The 21,650-nt window shown below is 48.7% G+C and overlaps 1 protein-coding gene across 1 annotated transcript in view; it reads left to right on the plus strand.

Annotated features, from left to right (window-relative positions):
- The window catches only part of CFAP206 (cilia and flagella associated protein 206), a 473,657-nt gene that overhangs the window by 134,232 nt on the left and 317,775 nt on the right, over nucleotides 1-21,650 (plus strand). Inside the window, exon 6 of the mRNA XM_086926596.1 lies at nucleotides 2,205-2,363. Coding sequence (XP_086782722.1) covers nucleotides 2,205-2,363 — 159 coding nt within the window. The remainder of the gene's footprint in view (nucleotides 1-2,204; nucleotides 2,364-21,650) is intronic.

A 21,650-nucleotide genomic window follows, 5' to 3' on the forward strand; every position in this document is an offset into this window, starting at 1 on the left:
GTGCCGGAAAGACCGGCACAAAAAGGCAGTGAAATACTGCCATCGTACTCCCTCGGTCGTAAAGAGGTGACCGGGGGAGTACTGAAGGATTCTCGGATGGCATTCGGCAGCCATGCAGCCATGGAGGCCCTACCGGGGGCCCCCAAATACAGTTTCCGACTGCCTTTTCGTGCCGGAAAGACCGGCACAAAAAGGCAGTGAAATACTGCCATCGTACTCCCTCGGTCGTAAAGAGGTGACCGGGGGAGTACTGAAGGATTCTCGGATGGCAGACGGGCTCTCCGAGCCCGTCGTAAGCCATCCGGAAATCCGAGTCGTATTCCAGTCCGACCGAGCCCATCGGAATAGCTCAGTCAGAAATGAATCTGGACGACACGTTCCGATTTAGTCGGAAGGGCTCCGAACATGGTTCGGAGCCTTTCCGGACTGAATCAGAATCGGCCCCTTAGTGTGATACATTTCAATAATGAAATGTATTGTTTAGTGAGTGTTCCAGCGAAAGGTAAGACTCTACCATCACTGGATCCAAAAGAGCCAGTGACACTAATTCAGACTTTACTTAATTCATTTTGAAATTGAGCTCACTAATTTGAGTCAAGTCTAGCGCAACTTGAAAGTTCAGTCTAGGCACCCTGATCTAGAGACGCACATCACTAACTTACACAGGAAAATCAGCAATCCACTCTTGCAATCTTGTGAATCACCAAAAATGCTGTGAAGTTTGCTTTTTTGATCACAGCAATGAAAATAAAAGAGGTAATCCTGCATAGCTCCTCCAGTCCTCATTCTATTCTGGTGGCATAATACACCTTCCAAAGTGACTTTCACTTTTTACTCTTTCGGTGGGACTTCATCTCCAGCTGCCTTTGCCTTATCCTCTCTTCTATCCGTCTGTGATTACCCTCCCCAGTGACTTGGTTTATGGCTTCTCAAAGCTTTCACTACTTTCCTATGGAGGCTGCCTGGGTGCAGTGTTACAGTATTCGTTCTCAGGGGGTCGTATTGCCAGCCAAATGTCAACCCCACTTACCTCGGCTGCCCTAAAGTTCTTGCTATCAGGCCACTTTCACATGTCAACCAAATAGCAGCCTCTCACTGTAACTGGACCCACCACGTCCTCTGGTTCTCGGCCCACATAATCTGGAATCAGTGGCGTAGGAAGGGTGGTGCGGTGGCTGCAGGCCACCCCGGGTGTCATCACTGAGGGGGGTGACAAAATGGCAAAAATATGTGTAACTATCTATTTTTGCCTTATTGTAACAATTTTAATGTAGGCGGGTGGTGACAAGAAATTTTCCGCACCGGGTAACACCTGACCTTGTTACTCCACTGTCCGGAATGCCAAATCCTAATGCTCACAGACCATCTTATTAGGAGCTGATAACCACTAGATAATTTCAGAAGTTTTTAATTCTTAAATCTAGCCACAATTTTCTTTAATGTGGGTTTTGTCACGGATTTCTAGTGTTCAAAACATCTGTTTGAAATTCCTCTAGCTCAGCACCCAAATCCAACACTTTTTATAGCAAATTATGTTTCCATCCCTTTATTCAGCATCTTGAGGGTTTCCATGCAAGGTACTCATTGGCTCACATTACAACTGTGGCATAAATACCCACTTGGGCAGGAGAAGGAGTTTCCACCCAAATTAGAATTACATATTCCCCCGGTGTTGATAATACAAGATACGGTACTACCACTCCAGTAAGACCACTCTTCAAATACTGTAGACACGGAACAGAGACCCTGGGGTGATTTAGTTGCTAGCCGGGTAGACTGACGGTCTGCTGAGACTATAGCATCCATTCCCTGGTGGAGAACTGCCCACCATGATTAGAGATCCGCATAATTGGAGAGCAACTGCAGTGGGGATTTCTAAAGCCTTCATTACAACCGCCTGAGCAGAGTTGCAGTGAAGGCTGGGAACTTTTCCAAGCGAGCGCCATTTTTGTTGCTCCCATTTGGCAACATATATTTTTTTTAGAAACCAGCACCAAAAGCTGGAATTTGCAGCTGTTAAAATACAATGCCCTGTGCATCTTTTCACATGTTATGGTAAATCAAACACCTATTGCAGACGGGACATTGTGGAAATTGAGTTAGTGTGTCTACTGGTGTATCATTGCTAGATATGCATCTCAAACTGACCTCATAGTCTGACACTTCTCCATCACTAACCTTTGTGTATATCTTTGCCCCCTCAGCTGCTCTGCAGAGTGTGTTTCCGCAGACGGAGCTTGGCACTTTCCTTTCTCTGGTGAAGAAGGACAAGGAGCGGCAGCTGAGGGAGCTCACCATGATTGTCACAGGCATTCGGCTGTTCAACAAAGACTGTGGGAAAGGCGGCGAGGGCATTGATGACTGTAGGTATTGTACTTGACATGTAAGCTCATAGGGATATAGTTGGGGATTAAGAGAGTGATGAGAATGCAGCAGGCTGGTAGTCCTAACCCATCGGTATATGTAGACTAGGTCGTCTCAATGTTGAGTGGGGTGCCAAATCCATGGCCAATTTTAAATAAAAAAATTAATAAAAAGAATGGGGTTGCTAATTGCATAGATTCCATACATAACCTGTTGCTGTAAGCTAGACAAGCATTTTTTTATGGATTGACAAACAGCGTTAATATTTATAATTAATGGCGAAGTATTTCAGTCAATGCTTCAAGCTTAACAGAAAAAGACATTTAACACCCATGAAATGATCATCAACAAATTGGGTTTATTTATTTAGGGCCAGAGGTGCTAAGAATCTATTTGGTGAAAGTGGTCGCAAATTGCGCACCATCGCTTACCAAATCGATTATCATTTTGCTAACTAACCTATGTGCTAATAGGTTGATTCACAAAATCAGGTCAGCAAACCACCATGCCTTTGATTCCTTTTCAATAAAGCAATCTTTTTTTTCAATGCATCCTGTTTTCCTAAAAGAAAAACTGGATGCATTTAAAAAGAATAGAAAACATTTCATAAACATTTTTAAAGTTCAAGTAAAGGTTTATTTAGAAATTAAGATTAATGCAGAAAACAATACTTCATACAGGCAATCTTTTACAGAAGCATACAGACGCCGGGAAACCCTTTGTGGGTAGCTGTTGCGCGTAACAAATGCAATAATAATAATAATAATAATAATGCATATTAAACAGAAAAGGGAACTTAAGAATACTATTGATATACAAAAATCTTCAAGGTAATAATAATATAACTTAAGGAATGATATGAATACATTCAAAGGTTCATAGATATTGTAAGTAGTAGTACATGTAAAAAAAATATACAATTTAAAGGGTGTAATAGGAAGTGATAAATTGAGCACAATTATGTGAAAATAAACAGTAGGAAGTCTGGAAGGCTTGGTAACTTCTTGCATTGAGGTAACTGGTGAAGAAGTGTTCTTTGCTGTTGTATTCAGAAAATGCATGAGAGGAGACCAGAGGTGTAATCTCTTCGTAGCTAAAGAGATAGGGTGGACAAGGGTTGTAGCTAAACAATGGTTATGGCATACTGCATACCACCATGCTAAATAGGATAGTTTTGAAGAGTCTTTCCAATTTTTTTTAAATCTGTTGAAACGCTACAGCCAGTAGCAAGTCAATGAGTCTTAGTTGGGATTGATGTTCCCCCCATTCCGGTGCTAAACTACCTAGGAAAATGTTAGTAAGGGAGAGGGGTGTGTTGGTATGAAAAATAAAGTTGATCTGGTGCCAAACTTGTTTCCAAAATGTAAAAACATGTGTGCATGTAAATATCATGTGTTTGAAGTCAGCGTCACCTCGGGAGCATGTCCAACATGTGTTAGGATTTGTGTTGTGTATCTTGTGTAGGTGAACGGGGTTAAAAACAAACGATTGTTGATAAAGAGAAGTGTTTGTGTTGTACTGGCCGCTCTAGAAGATTTCCTGAGTTTCATCCAAATTCTATTCCATAGAGTAATGGGCCAATTCGCTTCCAGATCAGATTCCCATGAGAGTTCTACTTTAGTTTTCTGTCTATTATCGGGAGGTGTCATTAAACGAGAATAAATATTGGAGGCTTTGGAGTTTATGAGCAGGAGATTATGCCATGGGAATATAAGCTGGGATTGTGAAGGGAGTGGAGTGGTGAGGTTTGCACGTGCCTCAATTATTGCACTCTGCAAAGTCATAAATTTAGGTTTATAGGAAGGAGGTAAGTGAGAAAGAGATTGCATTTGTGTAAATTAAATAGGTAAGCCTTGGTCAAAAAATTGGTGCACCCACAGTAGACCTTTGTTCCTCCATACCTTCTAGTATATGGGTTTCCCATTAAAAAGGATCAGCCTGGGGGCGTGGCTGGCACGTCAAGATGGGGTTCGCACTTTAGGAGTGCTCTGGACCCCTCCATCATCCCTGCCATGATCCGCCGACATCGGGACCTTCCTACCCCTCGGAGCTGTACCTGATATCCTCTGGTAGCCTGTCTTGCGGCTTTGGAGTCCTCCTTTGCGGCGATTCCCCCGTTCCGCTGTTCAGCAACCGATCTCCTGCCATGCCTTACTGCAAGATGGCGGCCCTTGCCCCCTGGGTGCCGGGGCTTTGAGCGGCGGCCCATTGATTCGGCGGAGCATCCTTGAGGCCGAAGCTGTGGGTGTTTCTGGTGCTGCCGCCTACACGCGGGAGAGGTTGGGTTGTGAATAGGAGGAGACCGGTGGCGAGACAGCATGCAGAGCGGCTTGGCCTGAGGCCTTCCACCGGCGCGGATCCTTGAATCCCCTGCGGGCGGAGACGGGCCTGCACTGCGTGGCCTCGAGTTGGCTGTCGGCTTGGACAGTGGGCTGCCCCGTGGCGGCTGGTCCGTAGGACACAAGTTGTTGGTGCGACGTATTGCCCTCACTCCGGTGAGTGTGGCACTGGGAGCCGCGGGAGAGCGCGGTGCGGCCCCGCCGGGGGCAGCGTCGAGCAGCAGGGTCCTCTCTCCCTCTCACTGGTGCGCGATCGTGCTGCGGTGGGCAGTGGGCTCCCTGAAGTTGCATTCCTGTTGCTGCCTTGGAGTGCATGGACCTGCGCTCTCTCAGGCTCGGGCCCGCCTTCTGCCCGGAGGGAGGTCCATCTTGTGCCAGCACGACCTACCCACAGAGGAATCTGAGCTGTGCCACTTGGGGCGAAGTGCTGTGAAGGATACCCGCCTCCCAATCCTTATCTCCTGTGGCCCCGGGCCAACGTGACTCTACTACTGAGACCCCCGGGGGGTCGCCTCTGGCCCTGGTGTTTGTTCTTCCTGGAGCCCCCTTGGCTCTGCTGAAAGCGGGGGCTGTGCTGATGCTGCTGTTTGTTCCCTGGCTGTAACTATTGGCACCTTTGGTGCCCATTGGATCCAACCTGCTGCAGGAGCTAGCGGGCAATTGTTCCGGGGTCCTTGCATGGTGGGGGACCCCTGGTCTCCTACGGTGTGAGCCCGGCCTTCGGTGGAACAAGCTAGAGGCCGTGGACCTTCTACGGAGAGTTCCTGCCGATGCCCCTGTTGGGAGTAGGCATCCCCGGACTTAGTGAGCCTGAGGCGACCACGTGCTTGGCCTCCCCGTTCCCTGTCCGCCCTGCTGGGCGTTGAGCAGGTGTTGCCACCGCAAGGCCCCGCCGGAGGTCGGTGAAAGGCCTACGACATGCTGCCGGACCATAGAGTGGAGGTGAGGAGTGGGGCGTTGGGTTTGGGTGGAGGATTCGGCCGTCGGTCGGGCGGCAGGCAGGTGGGTGTGAGGGGGCCCTGGTCAGCGCGGCTTCCTAGCGGACACCCTCTCCCACGCTCCTGGCCCCTCCCTGCGACCTTTGACTGAGGTGCTCGGATCTGACCGGACCAGGAGTCGCACAGGGGTCCATGCCAGTGGTCATTTATCATAGTACCCTCAGAGATATTACTCGTCAGGTGGACACTAGGCGGGATCCGGGGCTGGGCCCGGCCTAAGGGTCTGTGGGTGCCCAGTCCTCCCTGGGTTCAGAGCATCGGTAGGACGGACAAATCTGCGAAGGTCGCCACCAACCAAATCAAAATGGACTGCTTCCCCAACCCAGAGGTTTGGGCTACAGGGGGGGTGGCGAGGCAGGAGGTTCCTCCTTCCGCTGAACTGGCCACTATCCTCCAAGCCATCCACACATCCCAGACCTCGGTAGAGGGCAAGATCACCGAGGTGAGGGTGGACATGACTTTAATTCGGCAAGACCTCCGCAATGCAAGTGCCCTGATTAACCCCTTCGATGCTGGTGACGGAACCATTCCTTCAGCAGTCACGGTTGAGCTTTGCTGATGACGGAATGGTTCCGTCACGACCACACCCAGTTAAGGAATGTGCAGGATCGGGGAGGAATCAAGGCAGCAGGCAAGGTGTTAAAGAGACTGAATCTAGGATCTCCTCAGTGGAGGACGACGTGCAGCAACTCAAGGGGCAGGTGGCGCGTCTTCAGTCGCACACTTGGGAACTGCACCGCCGGGCGGAGGACGCGGAAAACGGGTCTAGACGCAACAACCTCTGCTTGGTGGGCATTCCGGAAGGAGCGGAACAGGGCCGAACGGTTGACTTCCTGGAGCGATGGTTGAGGTCATAGGTACCCGAGGGAGCCCTGTCTCCGTGGTTCACCATTGTGCGGGCCCACCGGTTCCTGGACCCCAAACCACTGCCGGGCGCTCCATCTCGCCTGATTATAATTTGGGTCCTTAATTTTAAAGACCGTGACATCTTCCTAGCTGAAGCCCCCAAGCAACAACGGCTCCTACATGAAAACTGCACCATTATGATCTTTCCGGATTACACCCGCGAGGTTCAGGGCCAGAGGCGCTCCTTTGGAGAGGTCAGGCAAAAATTGAGGGCACTTAACATTCAGTATCAGCTCCTCTTCCCGGCCCGCCTGAGGGTGATATTTGAGAATAAGGCTCTGTTCTTCGACAATCCGACGGAGGCATGGACCTGGGCTATGGAGGAGCGTCCTCTGCGGGTCGAGGGCCGTGCCATGGATGGAGGAGAGGCCAGGGGTGGGCTTGGCCGGTCCGTTCCCTCCGTTCCTCAACCTCCCCGTAACTGCTCCCATCGGCGCTGTGACCGGAGGCGGGCCGGATCGGACTCCCCACAGCGTCACACACGACAGTCCATCCAGGTTGAAGAGGGAGCATCGAATGGGAGGCGCCTTGGTTCATCTGGCCGGCAGGCCGATGGGGTTGAGTCGTCCTGGCCCTCCGTGATTGACCTTCGGGACACAGACCTCTCCCGAAGCCCGACCCTGCTTGAGCCGTACAAAGCCCGCCGGGCCTAGCTCCGTGGCCGGAGACGGCACGCGGCTCGAAATCCCAGCCTCCCTCCTGATCGTGTGCCGAGTACCGCCCCATATCCTTACTTAATACTGAAATCAAACTCTATGCCACCAATCTGGACCAACGGCTGAAACCCTGTTTGGCCTCATTGGTGCACCCCAATCAATGTGGATTCATGCCGCAACTGGGGACCCGCCACTGCCTCCGCAGATTGCAATCAGCCCTGGCACACAGGCACCTGATAACCCCTTACTTGGCGCTCCTGTCCATAGATTTTGAAAAAGCCTTAGATTCTGTGGACTGGGAATATCTACAGGGCCTATTGGCCGAGATGGGGTTTGGGCCTCGAATTTATTTCCTGGTCCGAGTCCTCTACGCCCACCCAAGAGCACGTGTCCTGGTCAACTGGGTACTGTCGGAGGCCTTTCCCATTGCCAGGGGCACTAGGCAGGGATGTCCTACTTCTCCCTTGCTTTTCGCCCTGGCGATGGAGCCCTTGGCGTCCCTAGTGGGGGCAGAGGATCGCCTCCGTGTATGGGAATGGCCGCATACGGATACAGACAAGATTGCGTTGTACGCTGACAATGTGTTGGTCTTTCTGTCCCACCCCGCCTCTTCTGGGCCACAGTGCCTCCGATTCTTTCATGACTTCGAGCGGGCCGCAGGGTTGCGGCTTGACCCCGGAAAGTCCGTGCTCATTCACCTGCATCTCTGCTTTGAGTGGCAGTCCACCATACCGATCCGGAGGATGTGATTTAAGTATCTGGGGATCTGCATCACCCTTCTTTCTGAACTGGGCTGGTCCCTCAACGTGGCCCCCTTGGTCAAGGAAGCTAAAGAGGACCTTCTTAAATGGAGGACGCTGCCGCTGAACCCCCTGGGGAGGGTAGCTTTGTTTAAAATGATGATCCTACCCAGATTCCTCTACGTCCTCCCGAACACGCCCTTCTGGTTCTCCAAGGTCTGGTTCAAAGAACTGGACAGTCTAATCACTAAGTTCCTCTGGAGGGGTGGAAGGGTCCGGTGGCTATGTCTGTCTCTCAGATTCCCTCTTATGACGGTGGCATGGCTATGACACACCTATACTTGTATTTCCTGGCGGTACGGCTCCTAGTGATACATGACTGGTTTAACAGGGGATGGTCGGACCCTGCCTATTGGCTTGAACTGAGCGAACTGGGGATAATGGGAGTCCAGGCCATGCTATACGGAAAACCCAATCCGAGCCGACTTCCTGCGGTGACGCGCTCGGTGCTGCTGGTATGGCGGGCCTCGCTTCGTCACACGGGTTGGAAGGAGAAGCTGGCCTAATGCACCCCCATGTGGCAGGGTACATGGCTTCGAGAGGTCAGTGGGTTGAGGGGTTTTAAGCCTTGGGACCTTATTGGCATTTCCCAATTAGGGGACGTATGGGCAAAAGGCCAGATGTTGTCCTTCCGGGAACTCCAAACCCGTTACTCATTACACTCCTCTCAACACTATAAATATCTGCACTTGAGACATGCCCTTCTCACACACATAGCAAGCAACATTAGGCTCCCTGAACACAGCCCCATTGAGGCTCAAGCGTTGTTGGGCGATTTGGGTAAGGGGGGTCTCCCGAATTTATTGTATGTTAGTCAATAACTCCCCCACATCACTAGACAAGCTAAGGGACCAATGGGTGGAATGGGTGGGCCCCCTTGACGATGTGGACTGGCGCGATGCCCTTATGACTCCCATAATAGTTACTGTCTCTGCCAAACTCAAGCTGATCCAGTTACACTACCTGCATGCTTCATACCTCACCCCTCTGCGCCTGCATCGAGCAGGGCTGCGCCCCAATGCGTCGGGCGTGCGATGTGGGCAGGTCCCGGCCAACTTCTTTCATATGGTTTGGTCATGTTCCCGCTTAGGGCAGTTCTGGGGTCCTATTGAGGCAGAACTAACAGAGGTGCTGGGTTGGGATGTTACTCACGACCCACGGCATTCCTTGCTGGGAATCACTGACGGGTTAGATGGGTCCAGGGCTGATAAGTTGTTTTACAACATAGCTATGGTGGTGGCCAAGCGGGACATTGCGGCGGCCTGGATAAGCCCTGATCCTCCCACCATGGAGAGGTGGAGAAGAGGGGTAGACTGGTGTGCGACTCAAGACAAAGCCATATATACAGCGAAGGGGCGTACCAAGAAATATCGTAAAGTGTGGGGAAAGTGGCTAGGGGCTGTGGAAGATCCCGATTGACCGGATTCCAGCTTTTAGTAGGGGTTTTTAAGGAGACCGTGATTGGGGGGTACAGCAATGATGTCAATGAACTTATATTTGTGATTTTCATGCTCTGGCTGTTTTTTTCTTTCTATGTTTATAAAATGAATAACATTTGCTTCTCAAAAAAAAAGGATCAGCTTATTATGCCAAATTGTGGAGTTGAGAAAAGTTTCTGAGTTATGTGTAGCTAAGTGTGGTGCAATAGATAACAGTTTAGTTGATTGCTCAATTATGAGAGTAGAGAGCTTTTGTAGCTTCCGGGTAAAGGAAAGGTTTTCCTGGAATGAGAAGGGGGATAAAAATGAGAGTTCAAGATCGACCCAAAGAGGTCTAGTTTCAGATTGAATAGTAATCCAATTTGACAGCTGTCTTAATTGGAAGGCTTTATGAGAATGAGAGAAATGGGGAAAGTTAACCCCTCCTTCGGATTTCGGTCTAGTTAATTTTTGTAGCACCATTCGTGATTTTTTAGCATTCCATAAAAAGGAAGTTAGAATGGAATTAATTTTTTGAAAGAAGTTAGATGGAATGGATATTGGTATGTTAGAAAGGATGTATAGGACTATAGGTGTGAGCATCATTTTGATAGTGTCTAAGCGACCCCACCAAGATAAATGGAGGGGGTGGCATCTTGCAGTTAGTGATTTAAGTTTGGCAGAGCATTTATCAATGTTTATAGAAATGGATGTTTTAATGGAGGACGAGAACCAGATACCGAAATATTTTATATGTTTAGAGTTCCAGGCGAAATTAGAGATCTTAAAATCCTCCCTGAAGGTGTATTTAGTTAAGGGTAAAATCTTACATTTCTTTGTTCAATTTATAACCTCACACCAGCCCATAATCTTCCACTCCTCCAAGAAAGGCTGTGAGGGAAGACTGTTGTTGGGAGAGAAAAACTAGAATATAGTCAGCGTGTGCTGCTAATTTAATTTGTTGAGGGTCCAAAACAAAGCCCGCTATGGAATGATTTTGGCGAATTTTTGATAGAAAGGGTTCTGAAGCTAAATTAAAAAGAAAAGGCGATAAGGGGCAACCCTGACGAACACCTCGTTTGAGACTGAAATAAGGAGAGATAAGACCATTCGTTGATATTGCAGCTTTGGGATCCGAGTAAAGTAGGGCAATTAAGGATGTAATTTTTGGTCCAAAACTGAACCATTTGAGAGCGTGGAAGATAAATGGCCAATAAACCAGATCAAAGGCTTTTTCCGTGTCTAACGCAATTGCTGCCGGAGAATCCGAGTAATTTGATGCTTTGGATATAATGTAAAAAAACAGACGTGTATTATCTGTGATACTGTGACCATTGACAAGACCTGATTGTTTCTTAGTAAATATAGGGAGGCCTGTTTAGTGGTTGATTCATTAACCCCTTCACTGCGGCGGCTATTCCGCCGCAGTGGTAAGGGGCGGGGCGGAAGAGCGGCGGGCGCATGCTGGTGACGGAACCGCTCCGTCACCAGCGTCGGTTGCGCTGTGCTTATGACGGAGCGGTTCCGTCATCAGCACAGCGCCACCGCAGCTGATGACGGAGCGGTTCTGTCATCAGCACTTAAAGGGTTAAAGGCAATCTTTGCATTAATTAGATCCTTGAGAGATTCCTTTGATTTGGAGGTATGAAAAGAGAGTTCAAGCTTTTTAATCTTATCAAGAAGTGTGTTGTGTGTTATGCGGAAAGCTTTGCGTTTGTTTGATACAAATCTAATAATAAAGTCTCTAGCAGTAGCTTTGAAGGCATCCCATACTGTGTGAAAGGAAATCTCTGTCATTAGGTTAATAGAGAAAAACTCTTGAGAGAAGGATACAAAAGACGAGTTAAATTTAGGATCAAGGAGTAAAGAGTTATTGAAGCCCCAATTTTTTGGAGATGTGTTGTGGCTTAGAAGGTCCAATTGAATTGAAACAGGAGCATGATCTGAAATAAGTATAGGGCCTATATCATTAGAGCGTAAGTATTGGGAAATATTCTGTGAAATAAAAATATGGTCGATTCGGGATTGTGTTTGATGAGGATGAGAGAAAAAAGAGTATTCTCTTGTAGATGGATTGCAAAGGCCATGAGTCTAATAAATTTCTTTGTTCAATAGTTTGTATGAAAGCTTTGTGTGCTGCATTTGAGGTAAAATGGGAGTTAGAATTTCTGTCTATGATTGGATCCATCACTTGATTGCAATCGCATGCAAGAATGAAGTTCTCTGACGGATGTTTGAGGAGCAGTTGGGAGATACGTGACCAAAAACTAACGTCTCCATTGGTAGGGGCATAAACATTGAGCAGTGATAATGAAGTCCGTCCTAACAAGAGATTTGCAAAAACCCACCTTCCCTCTATGTCAGATTCTTGAGAAATGAGCTGGGCCTTCAGTCCTTTGTGGCAGAGAGTTATAACCCCATTCCTTTTACCGTCGCCTGAAAACTTCAACAACCAAATTTCTTTTGAGTTTTAGTGATTTACTTTCAGTGAGATCAATTTCCTGTAATAATACAATATTAGCATCTAACTTTGATAAGTGGGATAAAACCCTCTGTCTTTTAATGGGGGAATTCAAGCCTCTGACATTCCATGAGATAATTTTTAAGAAAATGTATGAGTTACGAGTGATTTAGATATATGTGACCCAAGAAAACTTTGTACACTGTGAACATCAGTATTTCCAATAAATTCAGCAACAATAAGAAAATAAAGCATGGGAAGAAAAGTTATATTAAGTACGAAGATATTGAATATGGAAACCAATTGAAGAAAAAAGCAAGAATAGAATATATAAAGAACAATAGAAAGTATACTGTAAATAGCAATACTTATGCACAATTCAACAATGAAAGCAAAAAAGAAACCTTGAAGTAAACCTTATATTCAGTACGAAGATATTGAAAATTAAAGTTTGATGAGAGGAAAGAAGAGAGAATAAAGAAGAAGAGGTAAGAGCTGTAAAGAAGAATAGGAGAAAAAGGATCATATACATATATAGAGGTTAAAACAATGGAAGGATGGGGAGGGAGACCACATGGAACGATGACGTACCCAGATTCCATGAAGTAAGGCGGGGAAGACTTCGGGATGTAGACAACATTCAAAACTAAAAGGTCATGCACATGAGGATGGGATCTGTGTAAAAAGAAAAACAACAAATGGTTAATATAAACAGGATGGAATATGTCATGACACACTGTGACATCAGACATTATACGGTTATAACCTGAAATGGAAGAAGATAATGAGAAACAACAAACTATTATACCATAGCAAAATCCATCTTAGAATTCTATAAGAAAAACATTATACTAAAACGCTAAACCCTATTCCAATATATAATGGAAAAAGAGCTATTTAGAGGATAATGAGAACAGAAAAAGCCATTATACCATGGGAAAAACTATACTGAACTTCTATAGTTGAAACAACACATTAAGGAATTAATCCCTATTTAGATATATTCCAGAATAAAAAACTATTTAAAGCGAGTGCTGGAAATGTCCATCTTTTCTGGGCATTGTGCATTGAGGAAACTCTTTAACTTTGTTGGGTCCTCATAAGTCGTGGTATTGTTGTTGAGAGTGACTTTAAACAAGCAAGGATGAAGCAGTCCAAAACGTGCTTCAATTGAACGCAATGCTGGACGCATATCGAGGAATTCTTTATGTCTTTCTGCTTTGGACTTGGCATAATCTTGCGAGAAGAATAGTTGGTGACCTGAAAATGAAATACACTTCAAGAGTCTTACTGCAGAGAGCACTTTGAGAAGGTCTGTACACGCAAGGAAATACAATATCATTTCTCTTGGTCTTTTTGTGCTTGAGGGATTTGAATGCAGTGGCCCTAGTCTATGAGCGTGTTGTATATTAAGAGTAGAGCCCTCCGGTAGATTTAGTACTGTCGGTAGAAATGTTTTAAAGAAGGAGATGGGATCCGATCCTTCCTTGCCTTCCGATAAGCCATAAATGCACAGGTTGTTGCGCCTGTTTCTATTTTCAAGATTTCAACCTGTTTTTGCAAGGATTTAATTTGGGACTGAAAGATGTCTACTTTGTTGTTAATGCATTTATAGTTTCAACATTATGTTCAACCTTGGTGACTCTTTCTTCCAATTTTTCCCATCCATCGGTTAGGATTTGTATTTTAGAATTTGTCTCCTCAACAAATGGCCTCCGAGCTCGAATTTCCTCCAGAAGATCATCCATGGAGACAGACGAAGGTGGCTTCAGTGGAGAAGGTGGATTTTGCTTAAGGCGTTTAGTTGTTGCCTTAGTGATGGAAGAGGTGCCACAGGTCGTAGTCGAGGAAGCAGTTGTTTTGGGCAATGATGTTTGGGAGTCCTCCATTTTAGTGAAGTTGACACGTAGCCTTGATGGACAAGAAATCTGCGATGTGAGGATGCTTGTAATGGAGATACTCTTTTTTTAAGTATGGGCGAATTTTGCGAATCAGTGGTTCGCGAATTCGCAAACAAAATTTGCGGATTTCCCGCGGAATCGCGGATTTTTTTGTGATATTGCACCACTGCTAGTGTGTGTGGGGGGGAAACGGGGGGGCTTCTATGCGAGTTCACATGCCTCTTGTGTGTATAAAAGGACAGGCACCGATCAGAGCAGCAGATGAGGTGAAAGAAGCTTGTGGTCACAGGAACTGCACAGGGATAGAGCTCGTGAAAGTCAAGGATGCAAAGGCCTCCATCAAGCATCATAGCTATCTTTCGACTGTAGATATGGGGAGAACACACACCTGCCCAGCCTCGACAAAACGCACATTTTTTTTGGGCTGATTAAGGAGTTACTGAATTTGACCTTCAACTCAGGCACCTGCTTTATCTATATCTGTAAGTGCTTCCTGCAGGAGCCTCGTTGTCTACTTGTAACTATTCTCTGACCCTGCTTCGAGGGTCAGAGCAGGGTAAGAGAATAGTTGCAAGTAGGCAAGGAGGCGTCCTCAGGAAGCACTTACAGGGTTACAGCAGGTGCCCAAGTTGAAGTTAATTTCTGTGTTAGCTTCAATTTGGGCACCTGCTGTAACCCTGTAAGTGCTTCCTGAGCAAAATTTGTCCCGCTCGCGGATTTTGCCACGATTTCGCGCGATTCGCAGAAAATCCGCAAATTCGCGAGCGGAACAAATTTTCCGCCCATACTTACTCTTTTTAATCTACCCATGCAATGGGAAGAGTTAAAGCCTATACAGAAAATGTTATGTAAAACTGTATGGTATAACGTAAGTGCGCAATTTCACCTAATAATAATGGGCAGGGCACACTGTAACAGAATTTATATACCTTTGGCGTAGGGCAGAAGATCAAAATGTATATACCTTTGGCGTAAGGCAGAATATCAAAACAAAATATGTACCAATAGGCATGAAGTGATATATAAAGGTGATGCCCTTATGCTTAAAGGAAAGAGATCACATGTACATTATAAGAACATGTCTATGCCCAAGCAAACCATACCACATGCGTAACTTAATATCCTCTCCAAGAGAAACTCTTTAAATAGAGAAACAAGGTTACAGAAATGCCCATTCAAAACCTGTTAATACCAGAGCATGGAAATAATGAACAAAAACAGTATTCTACCTGACTATAGATGGGAAACATCCATAGTCAGTAAAGCGGGGTCAGTAAATGTATAAAACATTGCTGCTGTTGAAGAAATCCAGCGGACACTGAAGATACACTCTGTCAATAAGTGAAAGTTAATAAATGAATGAGTCACTGCCACTTTAAAAAGAACCTACTGTTAATTGAAAATCTCCTCAGTATGCAGTCTGGTGTTGTGGGTTGACAAAATGTCAAAAATTCATTTCGTGCCTTAGCCCTGAATTCCTACCGTTACGTGGTTAGTTTCTTGTCAAAGATACTTCATTGCAGGCTTTTTTTTTTTTTTTTTTTTTTTTGGTCCTCATCTCACCTAACAAGCCTCTGCGGATCTTATGAAGCCGCCTTCGTTACTGGTCGCCCCTACGGCTTACCGCACTCGCTTGGGTCATCCGACCAGTCCCATTGTTTTGTATGGGACCCTGGTGTAATCATAAGACCAATGATGTTACAATAATCTTAAGTCCTTGCCCCAGCTCACCAAGGGGTGCCAAATATTCGAGATTTTATCTTCCGCTCCATCGTACTCTAGTCGCGCCATAGCAAATGCAGCTTTAAGCCATTCCTCCCTTTGCGGGGGTAGGGCATCCTTCCACCTCTTACACACTTCCCTTCTTGCCAGCAGTATCAAGTTCAGTAATAGGCCCCTATCTTTCTGCGAGAGGTTCTGGCTGAGTTGACCATCATCTCCAAAAAATACCAGTTGTATATTGATCTCAATGTTGGTATTAAATATGCCCAGTAAGTTGTCCCCTACCTCAGCCCAGTATCTTGTGAGTGCTGGGCACTCATAGAAAATATGTAAGTCATTTGCTAAGGGTTCTGCGCATCTAGGGCATTTAGGGACGGGAAAAGGAGCAAACTTTGCAATTTTTGCCGGGGTGTAATAGAGTCTATTAATAACAAAAAAATGATTTTTCTTTAGGCAGGCAGGTTTAACTGATCTGTACAGGGTCTTCAGTGAGGGTTCATACAAAAAGTCTGCAGGTGGTCCGAGTGGGGATCCTGTCCACACTGCTGCAGAAGCGGGAGTCTTATGGTCTTCGGCATCTAGCAGTCTGTTATACCAAATAGATATTTCCTTATTCAGTGGGCTTGTCTCTTGCAGCAAGTCTTCAATCTCCCAGTTTCCGCTTATCTCCCGCTTTTCCGCCACATACCATGATGTTAACTGTATGTATTTAAATCTTGAGAACCCGGTGCCAATCTTAGCCCTCAGGTAATCCCAGGGGAGTATCCCCCCAGGGGCAGGCTTTGAAATAACATCACCTGACAGCTTGAAATTAATTGCTCTTCTGAAGATGGTTCAGAGCTCAATGAGGAGCAGAAAGGGGGCACTGCACAATAAAACACGGCCAGAGTGCAGTTAATCATTTAGCTTCAAGTGACATACTTTGTTAGTGTATTCTCACGCTGCCATGAAAGAAAATAATTATTACGGGCAGAGATACACAGCACGATAAAAGCCGGTTCCCTCAGCGCGCGGGAAGTACTGAGGTGACTGGCGATGATTACCGGAACAGCAGCTGAAGCCGCAAAGCAGAATATGAAGATTATTCACGTCAGAATAGATTTAAGAAACCTATCTCCTTGTGGCGCTGATGCTCCGGTCTTCAGTTCTACATTTGGTTATGATTTCTGTCACGGCTGGTGCAGGAAAATCCCTCAGACTTCTCCGCCACCCCAGGCGAGTCACGGGAGATCCACCATCTTTGTCGGGCGCTAGCCACGCCCCCCCTTCATAAACATTTTTTAGGTCTCGCAGAGAGACCTATTGGGGTGAAACCAGAAAGTTAAACCAGGCGGATTGCGAGTGCGGATTTCCAACAGTTCACGTGAAATTACGTGACCACAAGCACGCGCATTTCCCCACATCAAAGCCTCAGCCTCCCTCACACAGGCTTCCCCAGCGCGCTTGCCATAATTGCATCAGACCCGACCTTACCATTTGCTCATGTGTTTCCCCGCCCACTGCTGCACACTTGCCTTGAAGGCAATCTGCTTCTCCGCTCTTCAAAGGCTCTGCTCCCTACCCCCTCCCGCTCTGCTCCCTTTAACGTGACTCGCATTTCTCCTCCCCCCGCATTTCTACTCCCCCCTCCCCACAGCGATTCACTTGAGATGTGTACTCTGTTGTTAAATAAGTGGATGTTCTGATTCAGGCACAACCACATTCTACAATGATCCACGTCAAATTGTTGCACCCTCCTTTCTTTACGTGAGAAATCTCCATGTACAAAGGTGTTCATTTATCTGGGAAGTTAGTAGGATATTTATCTATCTTACATAGGTGCATTTGTTACTCTACTGGTTAAACTGATTATCTTTCCCTGTTTCCTCATATATTCATGTTGCCCTTTGCTTTCACCTCAGTAAAGGTATCACAGTGATCAAGGAAAGAGCCATTAATCAGTCTCAATGAAAGTGTTGTAGGGACAACTTTAGGTAGTGTTCTTTGGCGTGCGTGCGTGCAGACTGTTAGTATAGATGCCTTACTCTTTCCCATTTTTGCATCGTCTGTGCTCTCATTCGGTATGTAGTGCTACTGCAAAGGGGGTTGCAAAGGATTTCAAGCTAGGTACTGTTTTTCACAGTGTTGGGTGTAATGTCCGCATCATCTTGGTTCTTGTCAGGCTGCAGACATTAAAGAAATGTCACATTTTGTTTGGGTTACCTTGCGGAGATTGTGATGGATAAAGCCTCGTTCTCTAACCAGGGCTTTTCTCATCGTTAACAAATAGTAATAAATATGCTAAGAATTGTGGGCTATACATTTTTCCCTTTTTGCTTTGGATGGGGGGCAGGGGGTGCTAGTATGACACACTGGCGCTGGTGCATAAACACTGTCCATCAGGCCCCGGTGCAGGGGTGCGCATTGTCTTTCCAATGCCAGAGCTTGCCTTCACCCTCACACACCCTCTCACACTCACACCCCCTCACATCCCATCACCCTCCCTCACCCCCTCACCCTCCCTCACCCCCCCTCACCCCCTCACCCTCGCTCACCCTCACACCCTCACACACCCTTTCAGCCTCTCACCCTCAAACACCATCTCAACCTTGTCCCTGCCTGCAGGGCCAGTCGCTCCATGCACCGCGCGGCTCCCTCCCCCGTGAGTGCCTCGACCCCTGACGCCTCCGCTGCTGCCTCTCTCGGCTGAGCGCCTGGATTGCCTGTGATAAGTATCTTGTGCCAGTCTCTTCTTCTTTTTGTACTAGCTGTGCCCCTGTTTTGCCTGTGTTAATATCTTGTACCAGTCCTCAGCTCTGTTCTGCTTGTGCCCCCGTTTACCAGTCTCCTGTTGTCCCCGTTACCCGTGACTGCTTTCCGTCGCTTCTCCACCTCCCTGCCGCTGCTCCCTTACGGCCCACCCATTGGCCATCCCGCTCCCGCCTCCCAGCTGCTCCGCCCTCCCACTTGGCCACTTATAGAGGTCGCTGCACGGTGGTGAGCTGTGACCTTGTCCCTGCCTGCAGGGCCGGTCGCTCCACGTACCCCGTTAGTGCCTCGACCCCTGACCCCTCCGCTGCTGCCTCGCTCCGCTGAGCGCCTGGATTGCCTGTGATAAGTATCTTCTGCCAGTCTCTTCTTCCTTTTGTTCTAGCTGTGCCCCTGTTTGGCCTGTGATAAGTATCTTGTGCCAGTCTCTTCTTCTTTTTTTACTAGCTGTGCCCCTGTTTTGCCTGTGTTAATATCTTGTACCAGTCCTCAGCTCTGTTCTGCTTGTGCCCCTGTTTACCAGTCTCCTGTTGTCCCCGTTACCCGTGACTGCTTTCCGTCGCTTCTCCACCTCCCCGCTCCCCGCCACTGCTCCCTTACGGCCCGCCCCCTTTCCTTCTGTAACCCACCCATTGGCCACCCCACTCCCGCCTCCCAGCTGCTCCGCCCTCGCTCCGCCCCCTCCCACTCTCCATTTATGGCAGAGTCCGCGCAGCGAGCACACGCAGCGGGCACACGCAGCGAGCGCGCCGACTGTGCGCCGAAGGCGTGCCAAAGGCAAGCTCGTCCGCGCCTGGACCGCCCCCAGCGCCAGACCCCCTGTTCCCCGCAGATGCCAGCCCACCCGCCGGACCTACGACGTCGCCACCCTCAACGCACTCAACACCGGCCGAATCCCCGGCTGCTACCGAGCTACCCCAAGACGCACCCACTGACCCTTCACCTGCCAATCCTGCAAGTTCTCCTGCATCAGGACCTGTACCTCCCCCTCCAAGCCGCGCACCAGCAGCAACCACCTGAAGTGCATCTTGCTCAACACCCGCTCCGTCCACAGACACGCCGTGGAACTCTGGAACCTGCTCGACACCACATCTCCAGACGTCGCCTTCCTCACGGAAACATGGATGAACGCCTCCTCAGCGCCCGACATCGCCATCCTGGACGGATACAAGATCACCTGGAGGGACCGCGTCAACCAGACAGGAGGAGGCATCGCCCTCGTTCACAAGAAGACCATCCGCATCACGACCAACTCCGACGACACCCTCACAGCCGCCGAGCATCACCACTTCCAGGTACACACCGACCCCAAGACCACACTCAGAGGCACCCTCATCTACAGACCCCCAGGACCCCGCACACAATTCAGCGAAGACATCGCAGACTTCATCAGCCCACACGCCCTCGCCTCCGCGGACTACATCCTCCTAGGAGACCTCAACTTCCACCTGGAGAACAAGAGCGACAACAACACCACCACCCTGCTGGACAACCTCGCCAACCTCGGACTCAAGCAACTGGTGAACACCCACACCCACTACGCTGGACACACGCTTGACCCAGTCTTCTCCTCCAGCAAGTACATCTCCTTCAGCCACTCCACTGGACAGGCCACAGCTGCGTCCACTTCAGCTTCAGAAGGACCACGGCTCACCACCACCCGTAACAGATTCCCCGCAGAAACTGGAACAAAATCATCACCGACCAGCTCACCACATCACTAAGCCAGAACCCTCCTGCCAGCTCCACGGACCCCAACCAAGCAGCCAACATCCTCACACAGTGGATCACCAACTGCGCGGATGACCTCGCACCGCTGAAAACCCATCCCAACAGGCCCAGCGGCAAGAGGGCCTCCTGGTTCAACGACGACCTCAAGAACTCCAAGAAGAACTGCCGTACCCTCGAGAAAGCCTGGCGAAAAAACCCGACCACAGACAACCTGACCGCCCTCAAGCACGCCTCCTGCAAACACCACCAGCTGATCCACACCACCAAGAAAACAGCATACAAGGAACGACTAGACAACAACGCACACAACAGCAAGGAACTCCTCAGCATCGTCAAAGAGCTCTCCAACCCCAGCGCCGGAAACAACGACATCACTCCCTCACAAGACCTCTGCGACTCACTCGCCCCGTTCTTCCACAGCAAGATCGCCGACATACACAACAGCTTTGGCGCACAGACCACACACCCAACGCACCCAACCACCGAACCAACGCACCAACGCCCCCCACCACCACCCTCTGTGCCTGGACCCCGGTCAGCCCCGAAGACACCATCCACACGATGAACACCATCCATTCCGGATCACCAACCGACCCATGCCCCCACCACGTCTTCAACAAGGCCGACTCCGTCATCGCACCCCAACTCCGGGACATTATCAACTGCTCCTTCAACACCGCCACCTTCCCCAAGAGCTGGGAGCACGCCGAACTCAGCGCCCTCCTGAAGAAACCATCAGCTGACCCCACCGACCTCAAGAACTACTGCCCCATCTCGCTCCTTCCTTTTCCTGCCAAAGTCATCGAGAAGACCGTCAACAGACAGCTTGCCGCCTTCCTCGAGACAAATGGATCCCTCGACCACTCGCAGTCCGGCTTCCGAGCCAACCACAGCACCGAGACCGCCCTCATCGCAGCCACTGACGGCATCCGAGCCCTGCTCGACAACGGGGAAACAGTGGCCCTCATCCTCCTGGACCTCTCCGCAGCGTTCGATACGGTCTGCCACTGCACCCTAGTGCAGCACCTCAGCAACATCGGAATCCAAGAGAAGGCACTGGAGTGGATCATCTCGTTCCTCGCTGGAAGAACCCAGAGAGTCTGCCTCCCCCCGTTCAGATCCGAGGCCACCGAAGTCATCTGCGGCGTACCGCAAGGATCATCACTCAGCCCCACCCTCTTCAACGTCTACATGAGCCCCCTCGCAGCCATCGCACGCCAATACAACCTCAGCATCATCTCCTACGCCGACGACACACAGCTGATCCTCTCCCTCACCAACGATCCAGCCACCGCCAGAACCAACCTACACGAAGGGATGAAAGACGTAGCTGAGTGGATGATGAACAGCCGCCTGAAACTAAACTCAGACAAGACGGAAGTCCTCATCCTTGGATCATCACCCTCTGCCTGGGACGACTCCTGGTGGCCCCCTGCCCAGGGCAGCTCACCCAAACCAACGGACCACGCACGCAACCTGGGCTTCATCCTGGACTCCTCCCTCTCGATGACCAGACAAGTCAACGCCGTCTCATCATCTTGTTTCAACATCCTACGCATGCTCCGAAAGATCTTCCGATGGATCCCCACCGAAACCAGGAAAACGG

Source organism: Lissotriton vulgaris, chromosome 6 (genome assembly GCF_964263255.1).
Source record: "Lissotriton vulgaris chromosome 6, aLisVul1.2, whole genome shotgun sequence".
Lineage (NCBI taxonomy): Eukaryota > Metazoa > Chordata > Amphibia > Caudata > Salamandridae > Lissotriton > Lissotriton vulgaris.